We start from the raw sequence: 26,447 nt of genomic DNA, 5'->3' as shown, positions 1-26,447 counted from the left end.
AGTAAATAATGTATAAATGGTAAAAAAAATCCAAATTTTGTACTATTTTCCAGTCAAAAGATGAAAATAGAGCAGAGTAACAACAGTAAAGAAATGTGCAATTATTTTGCGGTTCTGACTGCAATACACAGCTCCTAGTGTCTAACAGCATACATACACATCGGATTTCTGAGAGAAATACTACAAGTTTCCTCAGAAACAGTTAAGAACAAACATTTGTCAAAGATGGAAGCCAAATACACACTTGTACAAGCAGAAATTCCCTCAGGAATTCCTGTGAACTTCGAAAGAAATAAAAGATTAACATTTTCTTAAAATGAATACAAATAGAAAGAGAATAATAAATCTAATAATAAAATTACAGAAAGGAGTCCCAGAATAGGACTTATCTGAGCAGTAAGCAGTCAGCTCTGGATCATGTAAAGAGTCAGAGGAATTTCTTCCTTGGATGACAGTGTGTCTGACCACTCACTTCCAGTGACAGAGGAATGCTTCCCTCTCAGGATATGCTGAGTCAATCAGCTGTCAGATGGTGAGAGAGGGAAGGGAGTCCGAGCTTTTGAAAGCTGTCAAGTACATGGTCACTTTGGTAGATAACACAAAATGCCATCAATGGAGAGGGAATGATGCACATTCATGACGATAAAGGCTGAAGGCATAGTCCAGAACTTTCAGGAGTACAAGCTGACAATGCTTTCCTATGACTGAAGTTCTAGAGCAACTGGGTCAGATGCATTATCTTGCCATTTAAATAAAATATTTATTCTGATGTTGTCCAAAAAGATTCCTGGGTCATTCCCAGTAACAAATTCAATGTAGTGGAAAATCCCACATTGGAAAGACGATTGTGCATTATAGCTCTGTGCATCTCTTCCATGGAAGTTGCCTAAATGATAAAGTCATCCACATAAGAATAGTTGAGGTGGCTACATGCTAGACCTAAGTACTTATAAATGTCTTGTATGCTGCAGACACTGTTTAGAAAGATGGTTGCTACAAAACTTTGGAATAGGCAGATGCCTTCTCCTCCAGCTTTCTGATTATTTCCTGAGAATGGGACCAAACACTAAGTTCTTGTCCATGCATGCCTCCTGATTTCCATTACCATAACAAGACAGTACAGTTGTATACACTTACCATAAATGTAGATGTTCGAGTGTATTCACTGTTGCAGTCATTACATTTGGATAATTTGCTGGCAGGTTGCCCTCAGTCAGCCTGATTAACAAAGTCTTGGGTCCTGCGTCGGTTGCTGTCCCTTCTTCCATGACGTCAGGTCGTCAGGGGTATAATACATGTAGCCAATGCCATTACATCAGTTTTTCTTGCCCCAGATGTCAGGTGCCCCCCAAATGGGGAGCAAATAAAATTAAAAACACAAAAAATATACCTCCAATCTTAAAAGCAAATACACCAAAAGGGCTTTTAAGCATAGTGAAAGAAAGTAGAGGTAATGCCAGAGAAAAATAGGGGGCTGGAGGGAGGGTAACCAGGACTGCAACAGTGAATACACTCGAACATCTACATTTATGGTAAGTGTACACAACTGTACTATGTTCTTCGTGTTTCACTGTTGCAGTCATTACATTTGGGTAGTTTCCCAAAGCTATGGTTGGGTGGAGGGAATTATACAGCATTAGGACCAGCTATAAGGCCCTGCAGGACAGCAGTGGCAAAGCCAGCTCTGGATTTAGAGATGAAAGGTAAATGGTAATGTTTGGTGAATGTATGAACTGAGCTCCAGGTAGCAGCTTCTAGAATGTCCCTGGTAGGAACACCTCTGAGAAAGGCTGTAGAAGTAGATGCAGACCTGGTGGGATGAGATCTGATCCCCTGGGGGATAGTTTAAGATGGTGCATATTGCAGAAATGAATACAATGGCTTATCCATTTGGAAATAGTCTGCTTTGAAATAGCCTTTCCCTCTGCCCCTGCAGCAAATGCCACCAGTAGTTGTTCAGATTTTATTTGAGATTTTGTCTTAAGTAAAATCTAAGTTGTCTGTGTACACCCAATGAATGCAGAATCCGCTCCCCCTTGTTCTCTGGATTGGGAAAGAAAGTTGACAAATGAATGGTCTGATTAAGAGCCACACTGGATATCACCTTAGGCATGAAGGATGGATTGGTCCAGAGAGATACCCTGTCCGCATGAAAAATGATGAAAGGCTCCACTGCTATAAGAGCCTGTAATTCAGAAATCCTCCTAGCTGAAATGACTGATAAAAGGAAAGCTGTTTTACAGGAGAGAAATTTTAAGTCTGCAGTAGCAGCTGGCTCAAAAGGAGGGAGAGTGAGTTTTTCCAATACAAAATTGAGGTCCCAGGCAGGGGTTGGAGCTCTCCTGGGTGGTCTTAAGTTTTTGGTCCCTCTGAGACACTGCTTTAGCAGAGGATGAGAGAAGAGGGGAGGTACTGTGTTGTAATGAGCTGAAATGGCTGAGGCATGGATTTTTATGGAAGAAAGGACAGGCCCTTGTGAAGCATCTCAGTTAAGTATTGTAAAATCTGAGGAATACTGGGCACTGCTGTGCTTATCCCTTGTGATTGATTCCAGGCACAGAATCTTTTCCATTTGTCAGCATAAGATTTTCTAGTACTAGGCCTTCTTGCTTCCAAAATGACATCCATCACAGGTTTGCTGAGGGATGCTAAGGGTGAATTTAGGTGATTAGCCACGCTGCAAGATCCACAGTTTGTAGCTGTGTGCGCAGAATCTGGTTGTTCTGCTGAGACAGTAAGTAAGGTGTCTGAGGCAGGTGCCATGGTGGAAGGTGTGACACATTGCGCAGGAGTGGGTGCCAGTGTTGGCGATGCCAGTCTGGAGCAATCAAAATCATTTTTGATTTGTCCTGTTTGACTTTTAGTAGAACTTTGGAGAGCAGAGGCAGAGGGGGAAAGGCATAGACTGATAGGTTTTTCCAGCTGAAAGATAGAGCATCCACTTTCCAGGCTTTTTTGTGATGAGTTCTTGTGCAGAATTTGTCCAACTGATAGTTCTGGGGTGAGGCAAAAAGATCTATGTCTGGACTCCCCCATTTGTGTGTCCACATGTTAAAAATCTGTGATTCCAGTTTCCATTTGTGTGGGTCCATGAGATTTCTGCTTAGTTCATCTTCCAGAGTATTCAGCTTTCCTGGCAGGAATTCAGCTTGTAGTTGAATTTGATAGGTCAAGGCCGTGTTCCACAATGCCATGGCTAGTCTGCAAAGGGGGTAGGAGTGTGTACCCCTCTGCTTGTTTATGTATCACATAACTGTGGTGTTGTCTGTCTTTATCATTAATTGTCCTGGATGAAGGTAGTCCTTGAAGGCTGTCAGTGCATTCTGTACAGCTAGCATTTCTTTTTGATTGATATAAAGGTGCATTTGATTTGGGCTCCATTTGCCCTGAATGCACTTCCCTACCAGATTAGCCTCCCAAGCATAGTCTGATGCGTCTGTAGTTAGGGTTTGGGCAGCAGGGGGTGGAGTGAATGGCAGTCCCTTGATTTTTGGTGGCAGGACTCTGCCCACTATAGGAACTCTAGTTGCAGGCAAGGTATGATAGGAATCATTGTTTCCAGGCTGTGACAATGTTGACTCCATAAACTTTTTAAGTACCACTGAAGTTTCCTCATATGCAGTCTTGCATATGGAATTAGAAGAATGCAGGAGGCCATGAACCCCAAGGTTTGCAGAATTTGTCTTGCAGATAGCAAGGTTTTTGTTGCCACCTGTTTGAAGTAAGTCACCAAATGAATTTGCTTTTCTGGCGTAAAGAAAGCCATCTGGGCAGCTGTATTCAAGCTTTCACCCAGGAATGTAATTTTTTGAGAGGGTACCAGTTGTCATTTCTTTTCGTTCATAGTGTACCCTAGACAAGTTAGAACCCTTTTTACAAATGCCAGATATTTTAGAAGAATGTGCCTGAATTAGACAATCGTCCAGGTATGGATATATTTGAATATTTCTTTGCCTGCAAAATGCAATTACTGGAGCTAGGCACTTTGTGAAGACTGGTAATGCAAGTAGTCTGCTTTGAAGCGGAGGTATCTTCTGCAAGATTCCGTGACTGGGATATGCAGGTAAGCTTCTTTTAGGTCTAGAGTTGCCAACCAGGCATCTTTGCCTAGCTCAGGAAGTAAATGTTGAAAAGTTAGCATCTTGAATTTTGGAATGTCCAGAAATGTGTTTAGAATAGACAAGTCCAGAATTGGACGCCATGATTTGTCTTTTCGGGGTACCAGGAAAAGTCTTGAATAGAAACCTTGTCCCTTTTCCTCTTCTGGTACTGGTTGAATATCCCCCATGTCCATGAGGGACAGTACTTGTTTCTGGGCCTCTGCCCACTGATTTGGGGGCAGATCTGGCCATCCATTTGGGACTGGCAACGTGTGGAAATACAATCTGTATCCTTGGGATACTATATTTAAAACCCATTTGTCCTGGGTTATAAGATGCCAGTTTCTTGCATGAAGTGCCAGTTTTCCCCCCAAAAGGGCGGCTAAAAGGTAAGTGCTTGGTAAGTGTAAAGGGAAGTCATTGAGACTGCATACCATAGGGAGGTGTCTTGATGTTTCCAGATTTGGAGGAGGAGGCACCCCATTGTTTTGTTCTATAAGTCCCATGTGACTGAAACCTGGAGCCTTTGGAATGTCTGGGTTTGACTTGAGTGGCTCTCGAAGGAACTGGAAAGGACCAGTTCTTAGTAGGCCAGTGCCTACTAAATCTTGGAGGTTGCACTTGTAATAAATCTTTCACAGTTTGCATAGATTTAGCTTTATCTTCCATCTTTTTTAAAACTTCTTCAACCTTATTACCAAAGAGACGGTCCTGTTGTAAAGGAGCATCCAACAATTTTGCTTTAACATGATCAGGCAGAGTTTGCTCTTTGAGCCAAGCATGCCTTCTTAGCACAGACCCAGTTACAGCAGCCCTCCAAGAGGCCTCCAAAGAATCAAACCCACATTGCAAAGTATGTTTTCCAACTTGTTCAGCTGAATGCAATAGACCTTGTAAATCTTTATTTTCCACACAGTCAGAAATTAACAATTTTCTGTTTAAGCAGTCCCATGATATGCTGTTGATAGTTAAGCATATGAAATTGGCAGTTTAAAGCCCTGATTACCAAGGTTGCAGAAGTTTAAATCTTCTTACCTCATCTATCCAGCACCCTGGAATCTCTATCAGAAGGGGTAGGATTTTTAGCAGTAGAAGCCTTAATGCCCTTGGGACCCTGAGAGATGGTTTCAGGATCTGCAATAGGATTTTTGAAAAGGAATTTGTGGGAGTCAGGAACCCTGTAGTACCTGTCTGGCTTATAAGGAGCCCGAGGCAGAGAATCAGGAGCCATACTAGATTCTGAAAAAACATCATTAACAATGTCTAGAACAGGAGGTATAGCCAAAGGCCTATGCTGATGAAGAAGAAGAAAATCCCTAAGTCTCTTTTTAGATTCAGAGAAATCCTGACTTCCCAGTGGAAATGTTCCCTTAAGGTATGTAAAGTTTCCCCAAAAGAAAAATCCTCAGGGGGAGAAGCAGAAGGAATGGAATCTTCTGCATCAGAGTCCTCATAAGTAGGTATAGACAACTCCTGTTCATTAGAAGAGTCAGAAGAAACAGAATCCTGTTCAGAAGATTCATAATCAATGTCTTACCTAGGCCTCTTAGAATGCGGGGGGTTGGCTACCCCTGATCAGAGTAATTAAATCTTCAGCCATTTTGATCAATTGTTTTTTAGGCATAGGGGCCTGCACATTTGGGCCAGGCATTGTTTTGTTAGACATAGATTTAGATTTTGGCCTTAGTTTTGAAGATGGCGATCTAATATACAAATCTGTAGGCCTGAAAACACCCTCAGAAGCCAGTGCCTGTACAGCGGCTCCGGACCGATCTAAGGTAGAGACATCTGCGGGTTCCATAAATTGAAGCATCTCGCAGCATTCCGGACTCTGAATGGGTCTCAGTAGAGGCCTGCGAATCAGAAGTAGCGGGTATCAGGGGCTGCGAAAGTGCCTCACTGAGTACCGGTGAACTGGCGACTGGCTTAGGAGAAGCGTTGTTGTCAGTTTTGGACCTCGACGGCCTGTCTTTTTCTTTGCGTTTTTTTAGGTATTCCGGTAGTTCGATTGTTAACCGACGGCATTTCTGGATAATTAAAGCATGATCCAAAATATTTAGAAGCAAAAATATACCGAAGTTTGATAGTGCATTGATTAAATTTAGCACAAAACCGACAGCAAGGTATGTTGTAGTCAGGGCCTAGGCAAGGGATACAGTATAAATGAAAATCCTTATGAGGTATTTGCTTCTCACAAGTAATGCAATTATCATAACTTTTACTGACATTGGTAAGGAACAAGAAAAAGTTTCCCCAATGGGGTACTTAGCTTTTTAGTTGAAGACTTTGGTTCTGAAACTCGAAAACGAAAATTTCAGGAGTCTGCCGACTGGCACCTGCAAACTGCTTCGGGCACCGCATGGCAAGAAAGACTGATGTAATGGCATCGGCTGCATGTTTTATACCCCTGACGACCTGATGTCATGGAAGAAGGGACAGCAGCCGATGCAAGACCGAAGACTTTGCTAATCAGGCCGACTGAGGGCAACCTGCCAGCAGATTACCCAAATGCAATGACTGCAACAGTGAAACATGAAGAACATCGAAAATTTCAGGAGTCGGTTGACCAGCACTTGCGAACTGCTTCTGCTTCAATGCACCGCACGGCAAGAAAGACTGATGTAATGGTGTCGGCTGCATGTTTTATACCCCTGACGACCTGAAAGAAGGGACAGCAACCAACGCAGAACCCAACACTTTGTTAATCAGGCTGACTGAGTGCAACTTGCCAGCAGATTACCCAAATGTAATGACTACAACAGTGAAACATGAAGAACATCTTTACTAATAGGTTTTAGTGGTATCAAACCCACATGATTACATCCTTACACACTGACAAAGCTGTCTGGGTCATCCCTGTAATTCTTTTTTATGACTATATCTTTTATCGTGGAAGTCATATTCTCAGCTGGCCTAAAACTGTCCCTTTGATACTGAATGACTTGGATCTGGAAGTTCACAGCTCTGAAGGCAAGCGTAACTAACATTTTGCCAATTCTATTTAAGATCTTGCTCTTGTCATTATTAGAGAGTGTACTGAGCTCTGAAATGAGTTTATAGCCATTGGCAACATCCATGGATACACCATGGCCACATTTTTTTAATACAGGTATTTACAGGATTCCTAAGCCCTGTAAAATCTATCAAGCTTCTTAGAGGTTAAGGCTCTGGCTCTAAGGAAGATACTTCAAAATCATCTGTGACAGTCTGTAAAAGTGGAAGATGCTGTGGACCTTAGATCCTTATGTCCCAAGAGGTCTGTATACTTTTTGTGGGAGCTAGAAACCTTACTGGATGCCCCACATGAAGAATTTCCTGACTACATTTAGCATTTTCTCAAAGTAGACAGCCTCTGGAAAAGAGTGTGCGTAATGGAATCAACTCCTCATTAGTCAGACAACAGATCAGAGGAAAGGAGGTCTGGGCTAAACAGGTTAAATCCACTTTATCAAACTCTAAATTTAAGGGACCAGGAAAGGGACAACAGCTCTTTTCCTCTCCAAAGCAGGAATTTCTCCCGTGGTTGAAGGCTGGCCCACCTGTGACCTGATATGATTCCTGGTGGCTCCATACTCATCGGCAACCCTATGATAAATGACGGCAGTAGAGTCCAAATGCCTGTCCCTACAATATCGCTCCTCTTTCAAAAAATAGACACTGTTTCTCCCATCTATAACGAGGTATAAAGTTTCAAAGATCTGGAGCATTCCACAGTTTCCTCTATCCGTTTTGTTGGAATGTCCTAGAATATAACCTATTTGATGTCACAGTCTGTAAACCGAAAGGCCACATGTCCTTCACAGGCACAAAGAAACTAGAGATCAGACTAGAGGTCGTGACTGTTTAGGTCATGGCCAAGATACTCATGTTAGCAGCAATCCCTTCTTTTTGCTTCTGAAGGGATCAGTACCAGGTGAGAATGTAGAAGCTGTAGCCCACAAGTTGAGGGGGGTACATGAGTACTCTCAGTCCTCAGCTGGGATGGCAGGGACCATCAGGCCTTGTGTCATCTGCCCAACCTGCTCCTTACATACAGTCTGTCCACTTTCAACTGCAGTATCACTTCCCAATACCACATTTCTCTGGATTAACACAGAAGACCCCCACTCCACCTAAAGTGAAAGGTGCCAGATACAGGTCATTAGCTTCATGTGCTTGAGGAAGGGAGCGAGGTCTATGTTCCTTCTGCTGAGAACTTTCTTATTAGAGCTCATGAAGCATTTACAGGCAGATATATCATGATTCTATAACAGAAAAGGCACCACAGACAGTAACCACCTGACAGAATCTGCCTTCTACAGACATAACCACTAGTTATTTTTTTCTGGGATGTTACAGAAGTTGGTTGCTTGGACTGAGAGCATGTCTTTTGGAACTAGGCCCAATATAGTGTCCTGAAACACTTTTTTTTGCATTAAACAGATGTATTGATGATAAATAAACTTTGCCCAAAAAATAAAATGTAACATCAATTTCAAAAATTGTTACTAAATGTTCAGAACATTTTAAACTCATTTTAAATAAAACTTTGAACTACCTGTCAATTAAACAGACATTTTGTGTAGGAGCACTATTCCCATTTAAGATGGCTTCTAATATCAAGTCTTGGTTCTCGATGCTAGGAGAATGAACTGCAAGAATTTCCTTTGGTGTTATCGGTGCCCAACTGCCTTCTGAAGTGTAGCACTTTGCACCTGTTAGGGTGTTTGATTCTGATGTCACTTCTTCATCACAGGATACAAGTATTTTATTTACCTGATTGTGATGTTTCATCCTGCAAGGAACAACAACAAAAAAAGATATGGCAGTCAGCAAGTATTAAGAGGTAGTGTGGACATGGATCTTCAAGACTAAATGAACAAAACTGTCTATAACCATAAATGAAATATCTTCAGTTTTAATTATAGCACAACACAAAATGTAGATAACCAGATTGCAACATACTAGAGAAGCAGTGCATAGGCTAAATACTGAGAACTAACTTCCCCAACCTTACAATTACGCTTTGCAATCCAATACTGATGTGGTCTTACAGTTAAACCACATTATGAGCTAAAATGAAGACAGCCATACATCTTATCAAACAAGTGCCCACTAAGGACAGTCATTGTACGCGGCCTGCTAAAACGATGCTGCAAGATCCTAATGAGATTCCAAGACATCCGAAAGTTATAAGGTGCACTAAAAATAAGCACTGTGCCTTAATGCAAATGGTACCGTACACAATCTGTGTGCTCGCACAGAAGTGTTGGCTCTATGTTTACTCAAGACTGTTAAATATGCACTATGACTCCAGTGACGTGTTACAGAATGGCCACATTCCGAGTTTGTTGCATGTCTGCACTGCCTATGCAGTGCTATTAGTATGTATGTTACTGTTGTTATGCTTTTCACTACCTCTCTCAGACGTTTCGGTTCTATCTCAGGTTAAAACACAGGGGATACATGATCAATATCACAGACTGTGTGAACAAAACAAGACTGGTTGATTTTCTTTTTTTTTTTTAACTTGGCTTACACTCAAGGTTTTGCAACCTCATGAGTTACTACACTGAGAGATGCAAGTGATTAGGAGTACTGCCCAAATGCTTTCTGTAATTCTGTTTAAGCTGACAACAGCATTGCTGAGTTTACAGTTTTGATTATTATTGGTGTGATGGATTGGGTGCACTGCTTAGCTGCAGTTCGAAAGCACTGTATACAGTACTGCAGGTCTTACTTACCTGAAACAGTAGATGTTTGAATTTCACACTGCCTCAGCAGCAAATGGGTTCTCTGCCTGCACAAACCAACAGCTGCGGTTTTCCGGGCTCAAAATTCCTTCCTCTGACTCCCTATGATAGTGGACTTGCTAACCCCCTCCCATCAAGGGGAATCTTAATCCCTGTCACAGGAAGTCAGCTGTTCAGGCGTTTAGTGTTAAGTAAGAAGAACCAAGAAGGACCATAAGCAATTGCCTGAAACCAAGTTACTCACAGCTAAAAAACACCAACACAAATAACCAAAGCCAAGCAAAAACATATCTTTGGATATCATCAAATGATATCTAAAATAAGGGGGTTGCTGCTACTGACGCAGTGTGAAATTCAAACATCTAATGTTAGAGATAAAAAAATCCTTATGCAACTACATTATGCTAATAATTTACACTGCCGATTGCCAAAGCGTACCCTACCTGGGAGGAGGAAGGATAAGGATCCAAGAGCCCCTGGAGAATGGTTCTGGAAAAGTCTGCTCTGGAACTTTAGAAGCATTCTTGAGGCAGCAGCCTGGTCTTCTCTTCATACCTTTAAAAAGCACTACAAACTGGACTCTATACTCCACTCTTTTCCAATATGCCATCAAAGAGGATGAGGCTTTGGTGGAATATGCCTTAACCTTACCTGGAACAGATTTATCATGGCTGGAGTAACAAAAAACAATAGCAGAGAACAACGAATGGACAATCATTTGCTCAGAGACAGGCTGACCCTTCTTAGCCCCACAACAGGAAATAAACAGCTGTTCAGCCTTCCTTAAGGGCTTATTGGGTCAACATTAGGTAATCGAAAAGTAAGCTAATTGAACGGCACTTGCATCAAAAATGCCATTCATCGAATTCGCTCTTGTGTTGAGGCTGTGCCCCCACACCCCCCACTAATTATATATGCCAACTCTGAGATCGCACTACATTGAGGAAAGGGTAAATTTTTTGATCTTCACTATACTGCGATCTCACTATAAACAGTTCGATGAACAGCATTTTTGAGGTAAGTTTCCTTCGATGAACTGAACTTTCGATTATCTAATAGGGACTCGGCTTATTTCTATCAAGGTAGTATATGAGCCACCTGTGCACATCCAAGGTGCACAGAATCTTCTTTCCCTTGCTTTTAGGTTTTGGAAAGAAAAGTGGGAGATTGATGGGTTGAATCACAGTAAATTCAGGAAAACTTTTGACATGAAAGATGGATCAAAGCACAAAACAACTCTCTCTCTCTGGAAAATCAAAAAAGTTGGCCCATCATGAAATATTCCAAGTCAGAGACTCACCTTGCAGGTGTCAGAGCAATAAGCAAAACACATTTCCAAGTGATAAACTTTAAATCATCCCAAAAGGTCAGCTGAAAAGGAAATAATATACATTTTTCAAGAAAAAGCTTTGATAACAAGGAAGAGGAATTTGCTATCGAGAGGGTCTCTGGTGCAGCTCCACTGTCATAAACTTTTTGACACATAAAGAAATGAAATAGGGGATCTATGGGCAGACCAGCTGAGATGGTTGTAAGATTCACTTGATAGATGCATAAGATAAGCTATCATTTGGTAGCTCAAGCAAGTATTTTAAAACCGGAGGGGTAGACACCATACCAGCCCCTCTGTTATCGGTTAAGCACTACCAAAAAAAACAAAAAGATTTTCTAGTTCCAGGGTTTCTTGATTCACTTAACACCTGCTCCACATCCTCATGGAACAAGTACCTAAAGTTATCAAGGCTGTCAGTTATAATTACTCTAAGTTGGTGTGAACCAGCCACTGTGTGAGCCACCAAAATAACCTTTGGTATTTTTTCTGAATCTTCAAAAGTTCATTGGGTATTAATGGAAAGGGTGAAAATCCATAAAGGAAAATTCCCATCTAAAAGAACAGTAATGCTTTTATCCTCCAAGCATGGCTGCAAGGATGTCTCAAACAGAATTTTCCCAATTGTCTATTTTGATAACAGATCTATCTGAGGTGTTCCCCACATCTGGACCTAGTCCTGTAAGACCTCTGTCTTGAGTTTCCATGACCGAGTGTCTGTCCAGGATCTACTTAGTCTGTACTCCACTATATTTTGCCCTAATGGAATGCATGAGACCTGAAACATCAAAGAAGCCTGTAAGGCTAGCTCCCAAGCCATCAGTGCCAACTGGCAAAGAAGGTATGACCTTGTATCTCCATGTCTGTTCAACTACCACATGACAGTGGTATTTCTGTGACCATTAAAGGGGACCTGGAAACCATAAGTTGTAAAGAACTTTTAAGGTCTGAATCACTGCTAACATTTTTTGATGTTTATGTGCTTTGTAGCATCTGAAGGACCCAACACACCTTGCACTTAATTTCCACTGGACACTGCTTCCCATGCAAAATCAGATGACTCTGCCTAGACTGACTGAACTGGGGTCTACAGGGAGAAGGGTAGACCTGTTTTCAGAGACATCTGATCCCTCCACCATTGTAATGCTAATTTCACAAATTCCAGCACTGGTACCTGGAACTGTACGGGTTACAAGTGCTGGGACCAATAACTTGTTATACCACTGAATCTTTCTCATATGAAATCTGGCCAGTGGCATCATAAGTATCATTGATACCATGAGACCTAGATTTTTTTTTTAACAAGAAACACCGTTATTAAATTATCACTTATGACATAGGCAATCATGCATTTATATAAATAAAAACAAATCATATTGACAATCTTAATTACAAACATTTTACATAACAAACAATTTTGACATACTTCTAGTTGCAAACATTATACACCGCTTACAATCTACCCAATTATTGTCAGTCAAACATCATACAGATCATTCCAATCCTCCCTTCTTTTAAACCTCATTCCTCCCCTGTATGTATTGTTCCCACAATTCTAATTTTTTTCTATGTAATTTGCTCCTACCCTTTGCTAAAGATCCCAGTTCCAGTTGTTTTATCTCTGTTACTATATTCAGAACTTCCAGTAGAGCTGGTTTAGACTTTGACTTCCATTTTCTAGTAAGTGCTTTTTTGGCAGCCACCATCATTAGACTTGGCAAGGTCTTACTATGTCTAGGCAAGTCCAATTCTGTATCATAGCTCAGAAAAATCATTTCCCTAGTTACACCAATTTTTTCCATCCAATATCTCTGATAGAGCTGTCTGCAGGGAATCTTTAAAGTCTGCCAACTTATTACACTCCCAGAAAATATGTTCCCAATTACCTCTTTCCCATCACATCTCCAACATTTGCTGTCTACCTGAAGAAAAATTCTCTGGAGGCCACTTTTGCTATAAAATATCTATGTAAACATTTCCAAGCAAAATCCTAAATCATCTAGATTTTGTTGCATATTTGGGAGACAAACATATATGTCCCCCATTGTTTCTTTGTGAATTGCTTATCCACTCTCTCTTCCCAATCCTTTCAAACCTCTTCTGATTGATTCTTGTAGTAATATTTTAATTATTCCTTTTTAACATCAGCTTCTGTTATAAATTCAATGAAAAACACTACCAGTGCTGGTATTTCGTTTAGGACCCCCCTCAATTTATTTCTCTTTGCCTACACTCTGATTATCAATCCTTGATAGGGAAGGCAATCTCTAACCTGCAGTCCATCATAAAAAATAAGGCACCAGAAGTACTTCTTAAGTAAGGCTTACTTAAGAAGTACTTCTGGTGCCTTATTTTTTACGACTGCTGGACATTTTTATTTTTTTTTTGTAACCTGCAGTCCACATAAATTATTGGCGTCTTCCCATTCTATTACCTTTCCCTCCCCCCTCTTGCCTATTGTCTGTATCCCTAACTGCAGTCATCCCTAATGCAGAATCTCCTTTCTCCAGTCCCGTACACAGTTCTTAGAATACTTTCTGCTACTTTATGAATATATTATGTCCCCCATTGTTTCTTTGTGAATTGCTTATCCACTCTCTCTTCCCAATCCTTTCAAACCTCTTCTGATTGATTCTTATAGTTATATGCTCTTTTGAAGTTCCCTGTTTAAAATCCGCGTTTGCACGGCTTTGCGCATAACTTCTTCTGGCTCCGCCAAGTCTGCTCTTCAAATTTTCCCTTAGGGAAGCTCTACTCTTAGTATAATCAGACTACTCGCTATATTATAATCCTAGCACTTGTTCTCAAAACTTCTCTACTAAGTAAGCACTCTCGTACTAAGTAAGCACTACATCCACCTACCACTCCTGTGAATATTCACTTCTCTTAAAGGCACAGCACTCCCTTATACTGTTCTAGTATGTCGAGTGGCAGATTTCTGGCGTCCACTACAGTTCAGCTGGTAAATCTGGGTATCTTGAGACAATGCTACAATTGTCTCATGTACACAGACAAACCTCTCCTCCTCCCAACAAACACAAATACATGTGAGAGATGCAACTATATAGCCAAACTGGAGGCTGAACTCTCTCAACTCAGGGCTGGCACGACCAGACAGGAGGAGATGGTAACCACACACACAAAAAACCCAGTCCCACATAGACCTACCACAACTGCAAACCAAACACACAAAAACACAAAGACATACTCGGAGGCTCTAATAAAGAACTTACCAAAACAACAGAGGCTCCCAAAGCAGACATCCAAAAACCCACCACTTCAAAACAAAACACATGCAACACATACTTCAATAAATCAGTGTGTCAATCAATCACAGCCTTAAAGCCAAACACCATGCCTGATACACTAGTAATAGGTGACTCTATAGTCAGACACACTGATGTCCCGCTTACCAAGCTGAACAAGGAGAGGGTGACTGTGAGCTGCCTATCGGGAGCTAGATCCGCCACATAACACACGCACTCAGGTCACTCCAAATCAAGTACAAATATGACTCCGTCATTGTCCATGCTGGCGTGAATGACCTGAGATGTACCTCCCTGGACTACATGAAAAGAGACATAGAGGAGCTCTCTGATTATGTGGCCCACGCTGGTATGACTCTGACCCTGAGCAGCATCTTGCCCTCACCAAGAATGATGCCACAATACAAAGACAAGATGATCAGCTTTAATAATTGGCTCAAGTACTGGTGTCATTCTATGGGGATCCAATGTCTGTCTGCCTGAGATGACATGTTGGACAAGCCACGCTGCTTCGCAAGGGACGGCTTGCACCTGTCACCACTGGGCTTCCGGATATTGGCTAAGGCTCTCGCCACCCCCATAGTGCCCTTTTTAGGCAAGGCTCAAAAGACAAACCCACCTCCTTAGAAAACAAAATGGAAAAAAACTAAGGGTAATGCTGCTCAACGCCAGAAGTCTAAATCTCAAGATGCAGCCTCTCGATGCACTCCTCAGTATGGAGAACATCGACGTCTGTGCAGTAACTGAAACCTGGTTCAAGGCTCCTGAGAGCACCCCAGCACTACCAGGCTATACCTCGTATCATGCTTTTTGGCCACAAAACCCGGGCTGAACCACAAAGGGAGGGGGAGTGTCCATATTCATCAAGGACACCCACACCTCCGGGTTAGTAGCAACACATGAAGCATCGGAGACCATACAGGTGCAACTAACCATAGGCAAAACTGCTATACAGCTGGTAGCATGTTACAGACCACCCTCCCAATCTCAGGAAAGTACAGTTTTGCACCTACCATAAATGTAGATGTCGGAGAGGTATGCATCTGCAGTCCTAACATATGGGTTGTCCTGCCTCAGGCAGCCCTTCGGTCGGCCGGATTCCAAAGTCTGGGTCTGGCCTCGGCTGATGTCGCACTTCACCCGACGTCATAGCTGCTGTCAATTGGGTATAAAGGCATCAGCCGACGCCATTTTCCTCAGTGTTTCTTGCCCCAGATGCCAGGTGCCCTCTAGGAAGGCTAAATTTGGATAAATGCAAATGATTCCAAACAGCAGAGAGCAAACAAAAATAAACATGTATATACATATATACAAACAAATACACCATAATAGATTCCCCCAGCTAGCTACAAGATGGGCAAATACCCTAGGAGTACCACAGAGGGAAGGAGGGTGGTAATCTGACTGCAGATGCATACCTCTCGGACATCTACATTTATGGTAGGTACAAAACTGTACTATGTCCTTCAAGGATGCATCTGCAGTCCTAACATATGGGTAGAATACCATAGCCAAACTGGGGAGGAGGCACTAAGAAGATTATGGTGTAGTTAAGATCCCTTGCAAAACAGCAGTGGCAAAACCTGCTCGGGATCTGGAGTATAAAGGTAGATTATAATGCTTGGCAAATGTATGCACGGAGCTCCAAGTAGCAGCCTCTAAAATGTCTTTGGTAGCCACTCCGTAAGAAAGCTGTAGTAGTGGCTGTAGCCCTTGTGGAGTGAGGTCTGATGTTTTCTGGAGTTGTCTTTCCATGAAAAGAGTAACAAAATCTAATGCAATTTCCTATCCATTTTGAGATTGTCTGTTTTGAAATTGCTTTTCCTTCCATTCCTGTTGCATATGCTACCAGAAGCTGGTCAGTTTTTCTATTGTTCTTGGTTCTGTCCAGGTAGTAGCGCAATTGCCTGTGCACATCCAAGGTATGCAGTAGTCTTTCCCCTGTTCTGTGGGTTGGGGAAGAATGTTGGTAGGTGGATTGCTTGGTTCAATGATACCCTGGAGACCACCTTTAGCATAAAAGTAGGGTTAGTTCTCAAGGACACTCTATCCTGATGGAAGATAAGGAAGGGCTGTACTGCCATTAATGCCTGCAATTCAGAAACCCTTCTTGCTGAAGTGATTGCAAGCAGGAAAGCAGTTTTCCAAGATAAGAACTGTAATTCTGCTGTTGCTGCTGGTTCAAAAGGGGGAAGTGTCAACTTTTCTAGCACAAAGTTCAGGTCCCATGTAGGCAAAGGTGGCTTCCTTGGAGGCTTTACATTTTTAATTCCTCTCAGAAACTGCCTGAGTAGAGGATGAGAGAAGACTGGAGGATCCATGTTGTATTCTGCTGAAATTGCTGATGCATGAATCTTAATGGAGGAGTAAGACAGGCCCTTGTGGAAAAGTTCTGCTAAATATTCCAGGATGTTAGCTATGTTTGCCAATGATACATTTTCTCCTTTTGCTGCACTCCAAATGAGGTATCTTTTCCATTTTGCTGAATAAGTTTTCCTTGTGGAGGGTCTGCGAGCCTCCAGGATAATGTCTTTAACCCTCTGAGATAAATCTGGGTTATTTTGTTTTATGTAAGATTCCAAGCAGCTAGCTGCAGTGTTTTCAAGTTTGGATGCAGGATCTTGAAGTTGTTCTGTGTTAGCAGTAAAGGAAATAGAGGTAGAGGCCATGTGCCCTGAGACATGCTCCTCAGTAGCGGGTACCAATGCTGCCTCGGCCAGTCTGGAGCTATCAGGATGATCCTTGGGTGATCTTCTTTGATCTTCAGTAGCACTTTGTGCAACAAAGGAAGAGGTGGGAATGCATATGCTGTCAGGCTTTCCCAACTGAAGGATAGGGAGTCCACCTTCCAAGCAAGTGGGTGGTATGTCCTTGTGCAGAATTTTCTCAATTGGTGGTTGTGTGAGGATGCTAACAGGTCTATTTCTGGTAGCCCCCATTTCTTTGTAATGGATTTGAAGATGTCTGGATGCAGCATCCATTCGTGGGCATCTGTGGTAGTTCTGCTTAAGGTGTCTGCTAGTATATTTTCTTTTCCTGGCACAAATATGGCCTGGAGCTGAATGTTGAGGTTCAGGGCCACATTCCACAGGCCCATTGCCATCCGGCATAGAGGATATGAATGTGTGCCTCCCTGTTTGTTGATATACCACATAACTGTGGTGTTGTCCGTCCTTATCAGCAAATGACCTTGTTGAAGAAACGGTCTGAATGTCTGAATTGCCTGTTTCACTGCCAGCATCTCTTTTTGATTTATGTGTAGGTTCAGCTGGTCTTGTGTCCATAGGCCTTGTATACACTTGTCCACCATGTGTGCCCCCCAACCGAGGTCTGAGGCGTCCGTGGTGATAGTCTGGCTTGGGTGAGGGCTGTGGAAAGGCAGTCCTTTGTTCAACTGACAGGCCTGAGCCCACCACAGGAATTCTTGCTTCAGGCATGGAATTATTGGAATTTGGGTTTCTAGGCTGTGCTTGTGCTGAGACCATAAATTCCTTAGGTACCATTGCAACTTCCTCATATGTAGTCTGGCATGTGGAATCAATATTATGCAGGATGCCATGTAACCCAGGGCTTGCAGGACTTTCCTTGCTGTAAGCTGGTTCTATGCTGTTAATGCCATGAAATAGAGTGGTAGTTGCTTTTGCTTTTCTGCTGTGAGAAATGCCATTTGATTTGATGTGTCCAGTTCTGCACCCAAGAATGTTATCCTTTGGGATGGTACCAGCCTTGACTTTTTTATGTTGACTGTGTATCCCAGGGCTTGCAATAGGTGAATAACCTTTTCCAAATCTTTTGTTAATTTGATCTTGTTGTCCGCTTGTATCAGGCAGTCGTCCAGGTATGGATAAATTTGAATTCCCTGAAGCCTGCAATGAGCAATTACTGATGCCAGGCATTTTGTGAATACTCTGGGCGTAGTAGATAAGCCAAAGGGCAATGCTGAGAATTGATAATGCTCTGATCCTGCAAGAAATCTGAGGTATCTTCTGCAATCTGGTCGTATAGGGACGTGCAGGTATGCCTCCTTGAGATCTAGAGTCACCAGCCAAGACTCCTTGCCCAGCATGGGAAGAAGTTGCTGTAGGGTCAGCATTTTGAATTTTGGAACAATGAGATATGTGTTCAGAGTGGAAAGGTCGAGAATAGGTCTCCATTGGTTTTCTTTTCTTGGTACCAGGAAAAGTCTGGAATAAAATCCTTGTCCTTGTTCCATAGACGGTACCTTTTCTAGAGCTCTCATCCTTAGTAAGTGGTTGATTTGTCCTAGAGCGTTTGTTTTTGGTTTGGTGGTAGGTTTGGCATTCCTCTCTTCCTTGGTAGAGTATGGAAGTGAAACCTGTAACCTTTGTCTATTGTCTGTAAAATCCATTTGTCTCCTGTAATGTAATGCCAGTTTACTGAAAATAAGGCTAACTTTCCGCCTAAGGGTGCTTCCAGTTGTTCCCTGGTAGGCGGTATCAGAGCCAAGTCACTGTGACTGTCCTGTGGAAGTGGTAGTAGCTGGATCTGTGGCAGCACTTCTCTGGTTGTTAGGCTGCCACTGACGTCCCCTGTAGGCACCTGTGGATTGACCTCTGCCTCTTGGGTGCCTATTTCTGCCTCTCTGTGCTCTGGTGGTGTCTGGAAAGGACCAATTCTTCGAAGGCCAATTTCTACTAAACCTCGGAGGCTGGACCTGTAAGAAATCCTTGACTGTTTGGACAAATTTTGCTTTTTCTTCTACCTTCTTTAACACTTGCTGTGCAGGGGAGCCAAACAAACTGTGTTTCTCCATGGGAGCATCTAGGAGCTTTGACTTTACATGGTCTGGTAAGGATTGCTCTTTTAACCATGCATGCCTTCTGATCACTGTACCAGTCATAGCTGATCTAAAGGAAGCCTCCAGTGCATTATAGCCGCATTTTAAGGAATGATTACTGACCTGTTGAGTGTCATGTACCAAATCCTGAAGGGACTTACTGTCTATAGGTTCAGGAGAGGACAGTTTTTTATTTAGCTGATCTAACAAAAATTCCTGATACTGAATCATGTGGAATTGACAGTTTAAGGCCCTAGTCGAAAGAGTAGCAGAAGTATAAACGTTTTTACCCCATCTCTCTAATGCTCTAGATTCTCTTTCAGAGGGGAGGGGGTTTTTGGCAGAGGCAGTTGCTACAGCTTTGGGGCCCTGTGAAATAGTTTCAGGATCTGCAATAGGAGCCTTATACAAGTGATAATGTGTGTCTGGGACCCTGTAGTATCTGTCGGGCTTAGCAGGGGCCGGGGGAAGAGAGTCAGGGGCAGTACAAGCATCATTAAATGCATCATCCACAACTGTTAGTACTGGAGGAATGGCTAAAGGCCTATGCTGTGGCAAATGTAAAAAGGTCCTTAGCCTTTTCCTAGAATCTGAAAAATCCTGGCCCTGCCATTGAAATTGCTCTCTCATAGCATGCAAGGTTTCCCAAAAGAAAATTCCTCAGGAGGAGAGGCAGAAGGAATGGAGTCTTCTGCGTCAGAGTCCTCCTATGGAGAAATAAGGGCCTTCTGGAGGATTTGAGTTTTCTGAATCATCAGAGGAATAATCTGTAGGAACTGGCTCAGGGGGCTCTGCTCTAGGCCTCTTCTCTGGAGGGGGATGAGAGGCCCTGTCAGGGTGAGGTTGGGATCCCCTGATCAAAGAAATGAGATCCTCTGCCAGGCTGAGCATTTGGGAACTAGAGCTAGGCCTGTGTGAGGGGGTTTTAGCAGGCAAGGCCTTAGAAGATTTAGCTGCTTTAGCCCTAGAAAAAGCCTTGATAGACATGGATGCAGGGGGCCTAGAAGCTCCACGTGCAGGAGTAGATATGTCTAAGGGAATAGTATCTGATAAATCCTGAGAACCTGCAACAGCAGGTGGAAATTCAGTAGCAGATTCAGCCATGCTGGGTGAGGCCTCGGTTGTAGGAGGCATGCTTTCGGCTGAAGGAAGAACCGAGGACTCGGTTTCCGCCGAAACCGAGACACTCGCGGTTGGCTTAACCAAGGTTTTGGCCGAAACCGCGGACCGCGAGTGTCGGTCCTTTTCCTTACGCTTTTTAGCTAATTGTGAAGTCGGAGTCTCCGACGGCATGTTGTAAGCAAAAGCGGGGCCGAAAAACTCCTCTGCAAACTCTGACCGACGTCTAAGTGTCCGTCGGTTGAAGGAAGCACAGGCTAGACAAGCTGCTACGTCATGGTCTGGGCCTAAGCAAGGAAGGCAGTAAGAGTGGAAATCCTTATGAGGTATTTGTTTCCCACAAGTTAAACAGTTATTTACTTTTTCTGACATCGGCTGAGGCAAGAAAGAGTCCCCAACGGGGTACTTAGCAAGAAAGAGTCCCCAACGGGGTACTTAGCTTTTTAGAAGTCTTCGGTAGTAGTAATCTCTGGTTCTGACCGACCGGCACTTGCGAACAGCTTCTGCTTTGGGCACCGCACGGCAAGAAAGACTGAGGAAAATGGCGTCGGCTGATGCCTTTATACCCAATTGACAGCAGCTATGACGTCGGGTGAAGTGCGACATCAGCCGAGGCCAGACCCAGACTTTGGAATCCGGCTGACCGAAGGGCTGCCTGAGGCAGGACAACCCATATGTTAAGACTGCAGATGCATCCTTGAAGGACATCCCCACTCAGCCTTCCTGAAGACATTGGAGGATATGAATATATCACAAAATACCATCATACTGGGAGACTTCAACTACCCAAACATAGATTGGGTACATTATTCTAGCCCTAACACCCTAGCCCAAAGGTTCCTGGAATTCATAAATTCAAATGCACTGGAACAACTAGTCATCTCTCCCACTAGGGGAGATAATATACTAGACCTGATCATCACAAACATGGGGACAAAATGCTCCACACCGGAGGTATGCCCCTCACTAGTGAGATCTGAAAACAAACTAATCACCATGGATATACATATCTCACCTCCACCCCCAGCACAAAAGACCACAGTGAAAAACTTCTCAAAGGCAGACTTCACTCTGCTTAAGATGGAGATGGTATCCTTTAAGCCCACTGGGCCAGTGGATACCACGTCCCACAATGCCGAATCCTTCATAAATGCTTTCTATGGACATCTCTAAGAATGCATGATTCATGCAATCCCAAATAAATCCAAGTCCCTCTCCACCAAAGGCAAGCGTCCTGTCTGGTGGACCTCAAACCATTAACAAATTGTATAACAAAAGAAGGAAGCAAAATCTCATAAAGGGAAGACATATCTGATCAACACTAGCAGAAAACTACTTTCTTTCATAAAAACTTCCAAGGCCAACTTTGAGAGAAAAATCGCTAAGGAAACTAAAGATAACCACAAAGCCTTCTTCAGCTATGTTAGAAACCTCATGAAACCCTCAGATATGCTCAGAGTTAGTTCACAACAACAAAAAATACACTGAACCCACAGATATTGCCAACATTCTGGCTGACAGGTTCAGTGCAAATTTCTCCCCTCCCTCACCCCCAAAAGAAAAAATACTTATCCCAGCTGAATGTAATCTCCCTGTCATCTCAGATGTCCAAGTGAGAGCCGCCCTCAACAAAGCTAAAAACACAGCATCAATGACGGTATCCCGGGTTGCGTACTACGTGAACTCCAAGAGGAGCTAAACCCGCACATAAAAATGCTATTTAACCTGAGCCTTACTACAGGATATGTACCTGAACACTGGCGTACAGCAACAGTGGTCCCACTCCACAAAGGGGGTACCTCTACAGACCCTGGGAACTACCGCCCCATAAGCTTAACCAGCCTGGTCTGCAAAGCTATGGAAAGAATCATTATGGAACTCATAAACAGAGACATCGGGGACCTACAGACACTTGACCCCACCCAGTTCGGCTTTGTAAAGGACAGATCCTGCCTTTTGAACCTGGTTGACTTTTTCGAAACAGTCACTAGAGTCATTGATGAGGACAAAGCAGTCCATACAGCCTACCTGGACTTGGCTAAGGCCTTCGACACAATACCCCACTCAGGCATCACAGATAAGCTCAACAGCTTAAACGTAAATCCTTATTTCACTAGATGGGTTGCAAACTGGCTAAAGGACAGAACCCATAAAGTTGAAATCACTGGAGCAATGTCAGACTCAAAGCCAGTCACAAGTGGTGTCCCACAAGGATCTGTCCTGGGACCCCTCTTGTTCGGCATTTATTTCTCAGATGTTAAAGCAAACATGGGAGGGTTGTGGCTGACAAAGTTCGCAGATGACTGCAAACTAGGTGCCATAGTCGATACACCAGCGGACACATACATCCTACAAAAAGGCCTCACAGAAACGGACAACTGGTGCCGGAGTCATGGCCTTAAACTAAATGCCAAAAAATGTATAGTCATCCCCTTTGGGAAAAACAAAGTACCCACAAATTATCACATAGACAGCAACCCACTGAGCACCGAAAAAGTAATCAAAGACCTAGGGACCCAAGTCGACAGCGACCTCTCATTTGGCACCCACGTTGCCAAAGTGGTTAGAAAAACATTCTACCTTGCACACCTTATCATGAAGGGATTCACCTCCAGATCCAAGGATGTCATTGTACCCCTATACTCCTCCCTCATCAGACCCATGATTGAGTACAATGCCCCATTTGGTATGTACCTCACCCGGCACTTGCAACAGCTGGAGAGACCACAAAAGTACCTCACCAAGAGGATCAAGGGTCTCCAACATATGTCTTATTCTGCCAGACTAAAGAAACTCCATCTCTATTCAGTAGCATACCGCCTGCTCAGAGATGATCTCTGCCTGACGTACAAGGCCATGTCCAATCAGGAACTGATGGACATGCTCCACCTCAAAAAATCCACATCCATCAGAACCATGAGAGCTAAAGACTTAAACCTCGGCACAAGTATGAATAGGACATGCTGGAGGGATAGATTCATAACCCAGAGGCTTCCCATGCTCTGGAACAAGATCCCAGTTCATGTTAGGCAGAGCCCCTCACTGACTCTCTTCAAGAGAAATCTTGATGAGTGGATGGGAGATCGTAAGTTTACCCCAGGGGTCACATCTGTGTCACTACTAGACAGGGGCACAGTAAACTAATTCTTTTATATAAGGGGACCTTCACTGTGTCACTACTAGTCAGAGGCACAGTATTCTAAATCTATTCTGTGCATTTTTTGTACCATTTCATGGGGTGGCGAAAGCCACATCACTATGACTAGGCTTACAAATGCCCCAGGGCAGATAGCCTGGTACTAAACTATGAAACTATGAAACTATTATGTATGATTACTGTTATTCTCCTTAAAGGTCTGTATCCAAAAATCACAGTCTCTCCTTGTTACTTGAGCTTCCCCCCGTTTCATCACAATCACGTTTCACTTTGAATTGTAGGTTTCTGCTTGTGCTATGTATATTAGCCTTAAGTGTGTAGCTCTGAAATATCCCTTCAAATCGGGTAACCCCACTCTATCTTGTTCTATTGGAAGAATCAATTTATCCCACTTGAGTCTTGCAGGCTTCTTTTCCCACACAAAATCATTCGGATATTTAGTAATTGCTATCCACAACTTCTCCTCCGGTTGATAAAAATATGCCTGACCTGTGTATAAGATTAAAGGGACTAAAAACATTTTAACTGCTTGTATCTTAGTATCCATATAACACAGCTTCCAATGTCTCAGTTTTTGTATTATCTTTTTAGTCTCTTCCCATATATCCTTAGCCACCATACTGGAATCATTTTTAATCCACAGTCCTAAATACTTCATTTTATCATATCCCTATAAATATGGATTTTGTTGAACCAGTTTGTGTGTGGGTATATAATTTACCGCTATTGCCTTTGTTTTAGCTTCATTAATTTTGTATCCTGAAAAATGTTGAAACTCTAACAAAATGTTCTACAACACTGCAATGTCCTCTTCTGGTTTTATCAGGTATAAAATAATATCATCTGCACATACAGCCAGCTTTTCATGACTACCATACCAATTATATCCTTGAATTTCTGAGTCCCTAATTTTCTTTGGCAATGGCTCAAAATATAATTCAAACAACAAAGGGGAAATAGGACACCCCTCCCTGGTTCCTTTGATAAAGTTGAAATTATCAGAGAGGAACCCACTCACTTCAATTTTCACTTCCGATCCCTCATATAGCCTCCTAATCAACTTTATAATTATATCAGGGAATGCAAAATGCTTCTATTGCCCTGCTCAAAGTCCCAGCTTACTCTGTCAAATGCTTTTTTCTGCATCAAGACCCATCAACAACAGTGGTAATTTATTGCATTCTGCTTCCCTCTGGATCATCAATGTTCTCTTAATGTTGATGAATGTTTGAATCCCCTCCATATAACCACACTGATCTATACCTATCAATTTTGGCATTGTTTTTGCCATTCTGTTAGCCATTATAAACATGTTACAATCATGGTTTAATATTCAAATGGGCCTGTATGAACCTGGATCTGATGGCTGTCTGATGGCTGTTTACCCTCTTTAGGTATTACAGCTACCACCTCTTTCTTCCAGGATGATGGTAGTTCTCTTCTTAAAATACTGGTAAACAAAACCTTCTATATCTTTGTTTTTTTCCCTCCTAGCTTCCAAACTTCCACAGAAATACCATCTATTCCTAGGGACTTTTCTGTAGACTGGTTATACAGCATGTTTATCTCATCTCCACCTATCCTGTTAGTAATTGAGCCTCGTATACCTATCACCTTGGCATATTTAATTCTTCCATAAACATTTCCATTTGTATCTTTTCTTGATTTCCATATTTCTCCGTTTTATACAGACTTTCACAGAATTTCCAAAATATTTCTAATACTTCTACGGGAACTCTTATCTTCCTTGTTATAGGCTCCAAATGCCTGGTGACAGCCCTTCCTACTTTCTGTTGCCTGAGTCGATGTGATAAAAGTTTTTGTGCTCTAAAGTTATCAGCAAAAAAATAGTTGCTTAAAAGCAATCTTTCTAACCTCATGCATATTATCGAGGTAATCCCTTATTTTCTGTTTAGTATTCTGCAGTTGCTCCTCCTCTTGTTCTGTGAGATTCTGCCTACTTTGCAATAATTTAACATTTGTCAGCCCCACTAAATAATTCTTGTCATTTCTTAAGCATCTCCCTTTCCACCCTATTTTTAAGCTCAATTTTAATTTTATCCCACTCCCAAGCTATATTTTCAGAAGAAATTTCTAAATTATCTAACAGCTCCTGAATAATTTCCACTATCCATTCTTTAAATTCCTCTCTTTTCATCAAGCAGGTGGGACAGCACCAGTGTCCCATTTTTATTTCATTACCCTGTATTTTTATCTTAGTTATTATTGGTGCATGACCTGAAATAGTTATTGGGTGAGTAACAAAACCTTCAGTTAAATGCACATGTTCTTGTGAAATGTAAACTCTGTCTAGACTAGCCCAGATTTTGTATCTTGGATAATAATATATAAATTCACTCTGAACTGCTAGCACTGAATTCACATCTTCCATGCCAAATATTTTCAAACATTTCTTCAAAAATCTACCCCTCCTTTGTTATAGTTCCCTTCTGCCCCCCCCCCAGACACATCTTCACTGTTGCAAATCAAATTCCAGTCCTCCTGTAAGTAATATTCCTTGCAGAAAGTTGATTAGTTCTCTCAGAAGTTTCTTAAGCTCCATTATAGCAATTTTAGGTGGAATATAAATACATGCCAGTGTAATCCTCCTCCCTTGCCAGTAGCCCCATAGTACTACCAATCCACCATTATCTTTTTTACCTTCTTCTATCACTATTGGAGTTCATCTTGCAATTTCTAAAAGTACTGTCACTCGTTTGTCTCTAACACATATAACAAGAAGGTTTCGGGTTTCCTTCAGATGCTTTAACACATACAAACACATCAGGATGGATAGCAGCATCATTAAATACAAATAAACTAGTTAACAAATAGAACTTACATACATACATGCTTTACCTCTCAACTGTACAGATTTTCGCAGAATGCCCAGATTTTAGCCTCATATTTTTGGCGTGTTCCTCCTAAAATCTGTACCTTTCTGG

General features: G+C 42.3%; 1 protein-coding gene across 1 annotated transcript in view; it reads right to left on the bottom strand.

Annotated features, from left to right (window-relative positions):
* The window catches only part of LOC122789760 (heat shock factor protein 3-like), a 1,295,435-nt gene that overhangs the window by 186,312 nt on the left and 1,082,676 nt on the right, over window positions 1–26,447 (bottom strand). The window contains exon 9 of the mRNA XM_044057197.1: window positions 8,638–8,874. Coding sequence (XP_043913132.1) covers window positions 8,638–8,874 — 237 coding nt within the window. The remainder of the gene's footprint in view (window positions 1–8,637; window positions 8,875–26,447) is intronic.

This window comes from Protopterus annectens, chromosome 15.part0 (genome assembly GCF_019279795.1).
Source record: "Protopterus annectens isolate FY-2018-M chromosome 15.part0, PAN1.0, whole genome shotgun sequence".
NCBI lineage: Eukaryota > Metazoa > Chordata > Ceratodontiformes > Protopteridae > Protopterus > Protopterus annectens.
The sequence above is the reverse complement of the archived record's forward strand: the minus strand, read 5'-3'. Positions and strand labels throughout refer to the sequence as shown.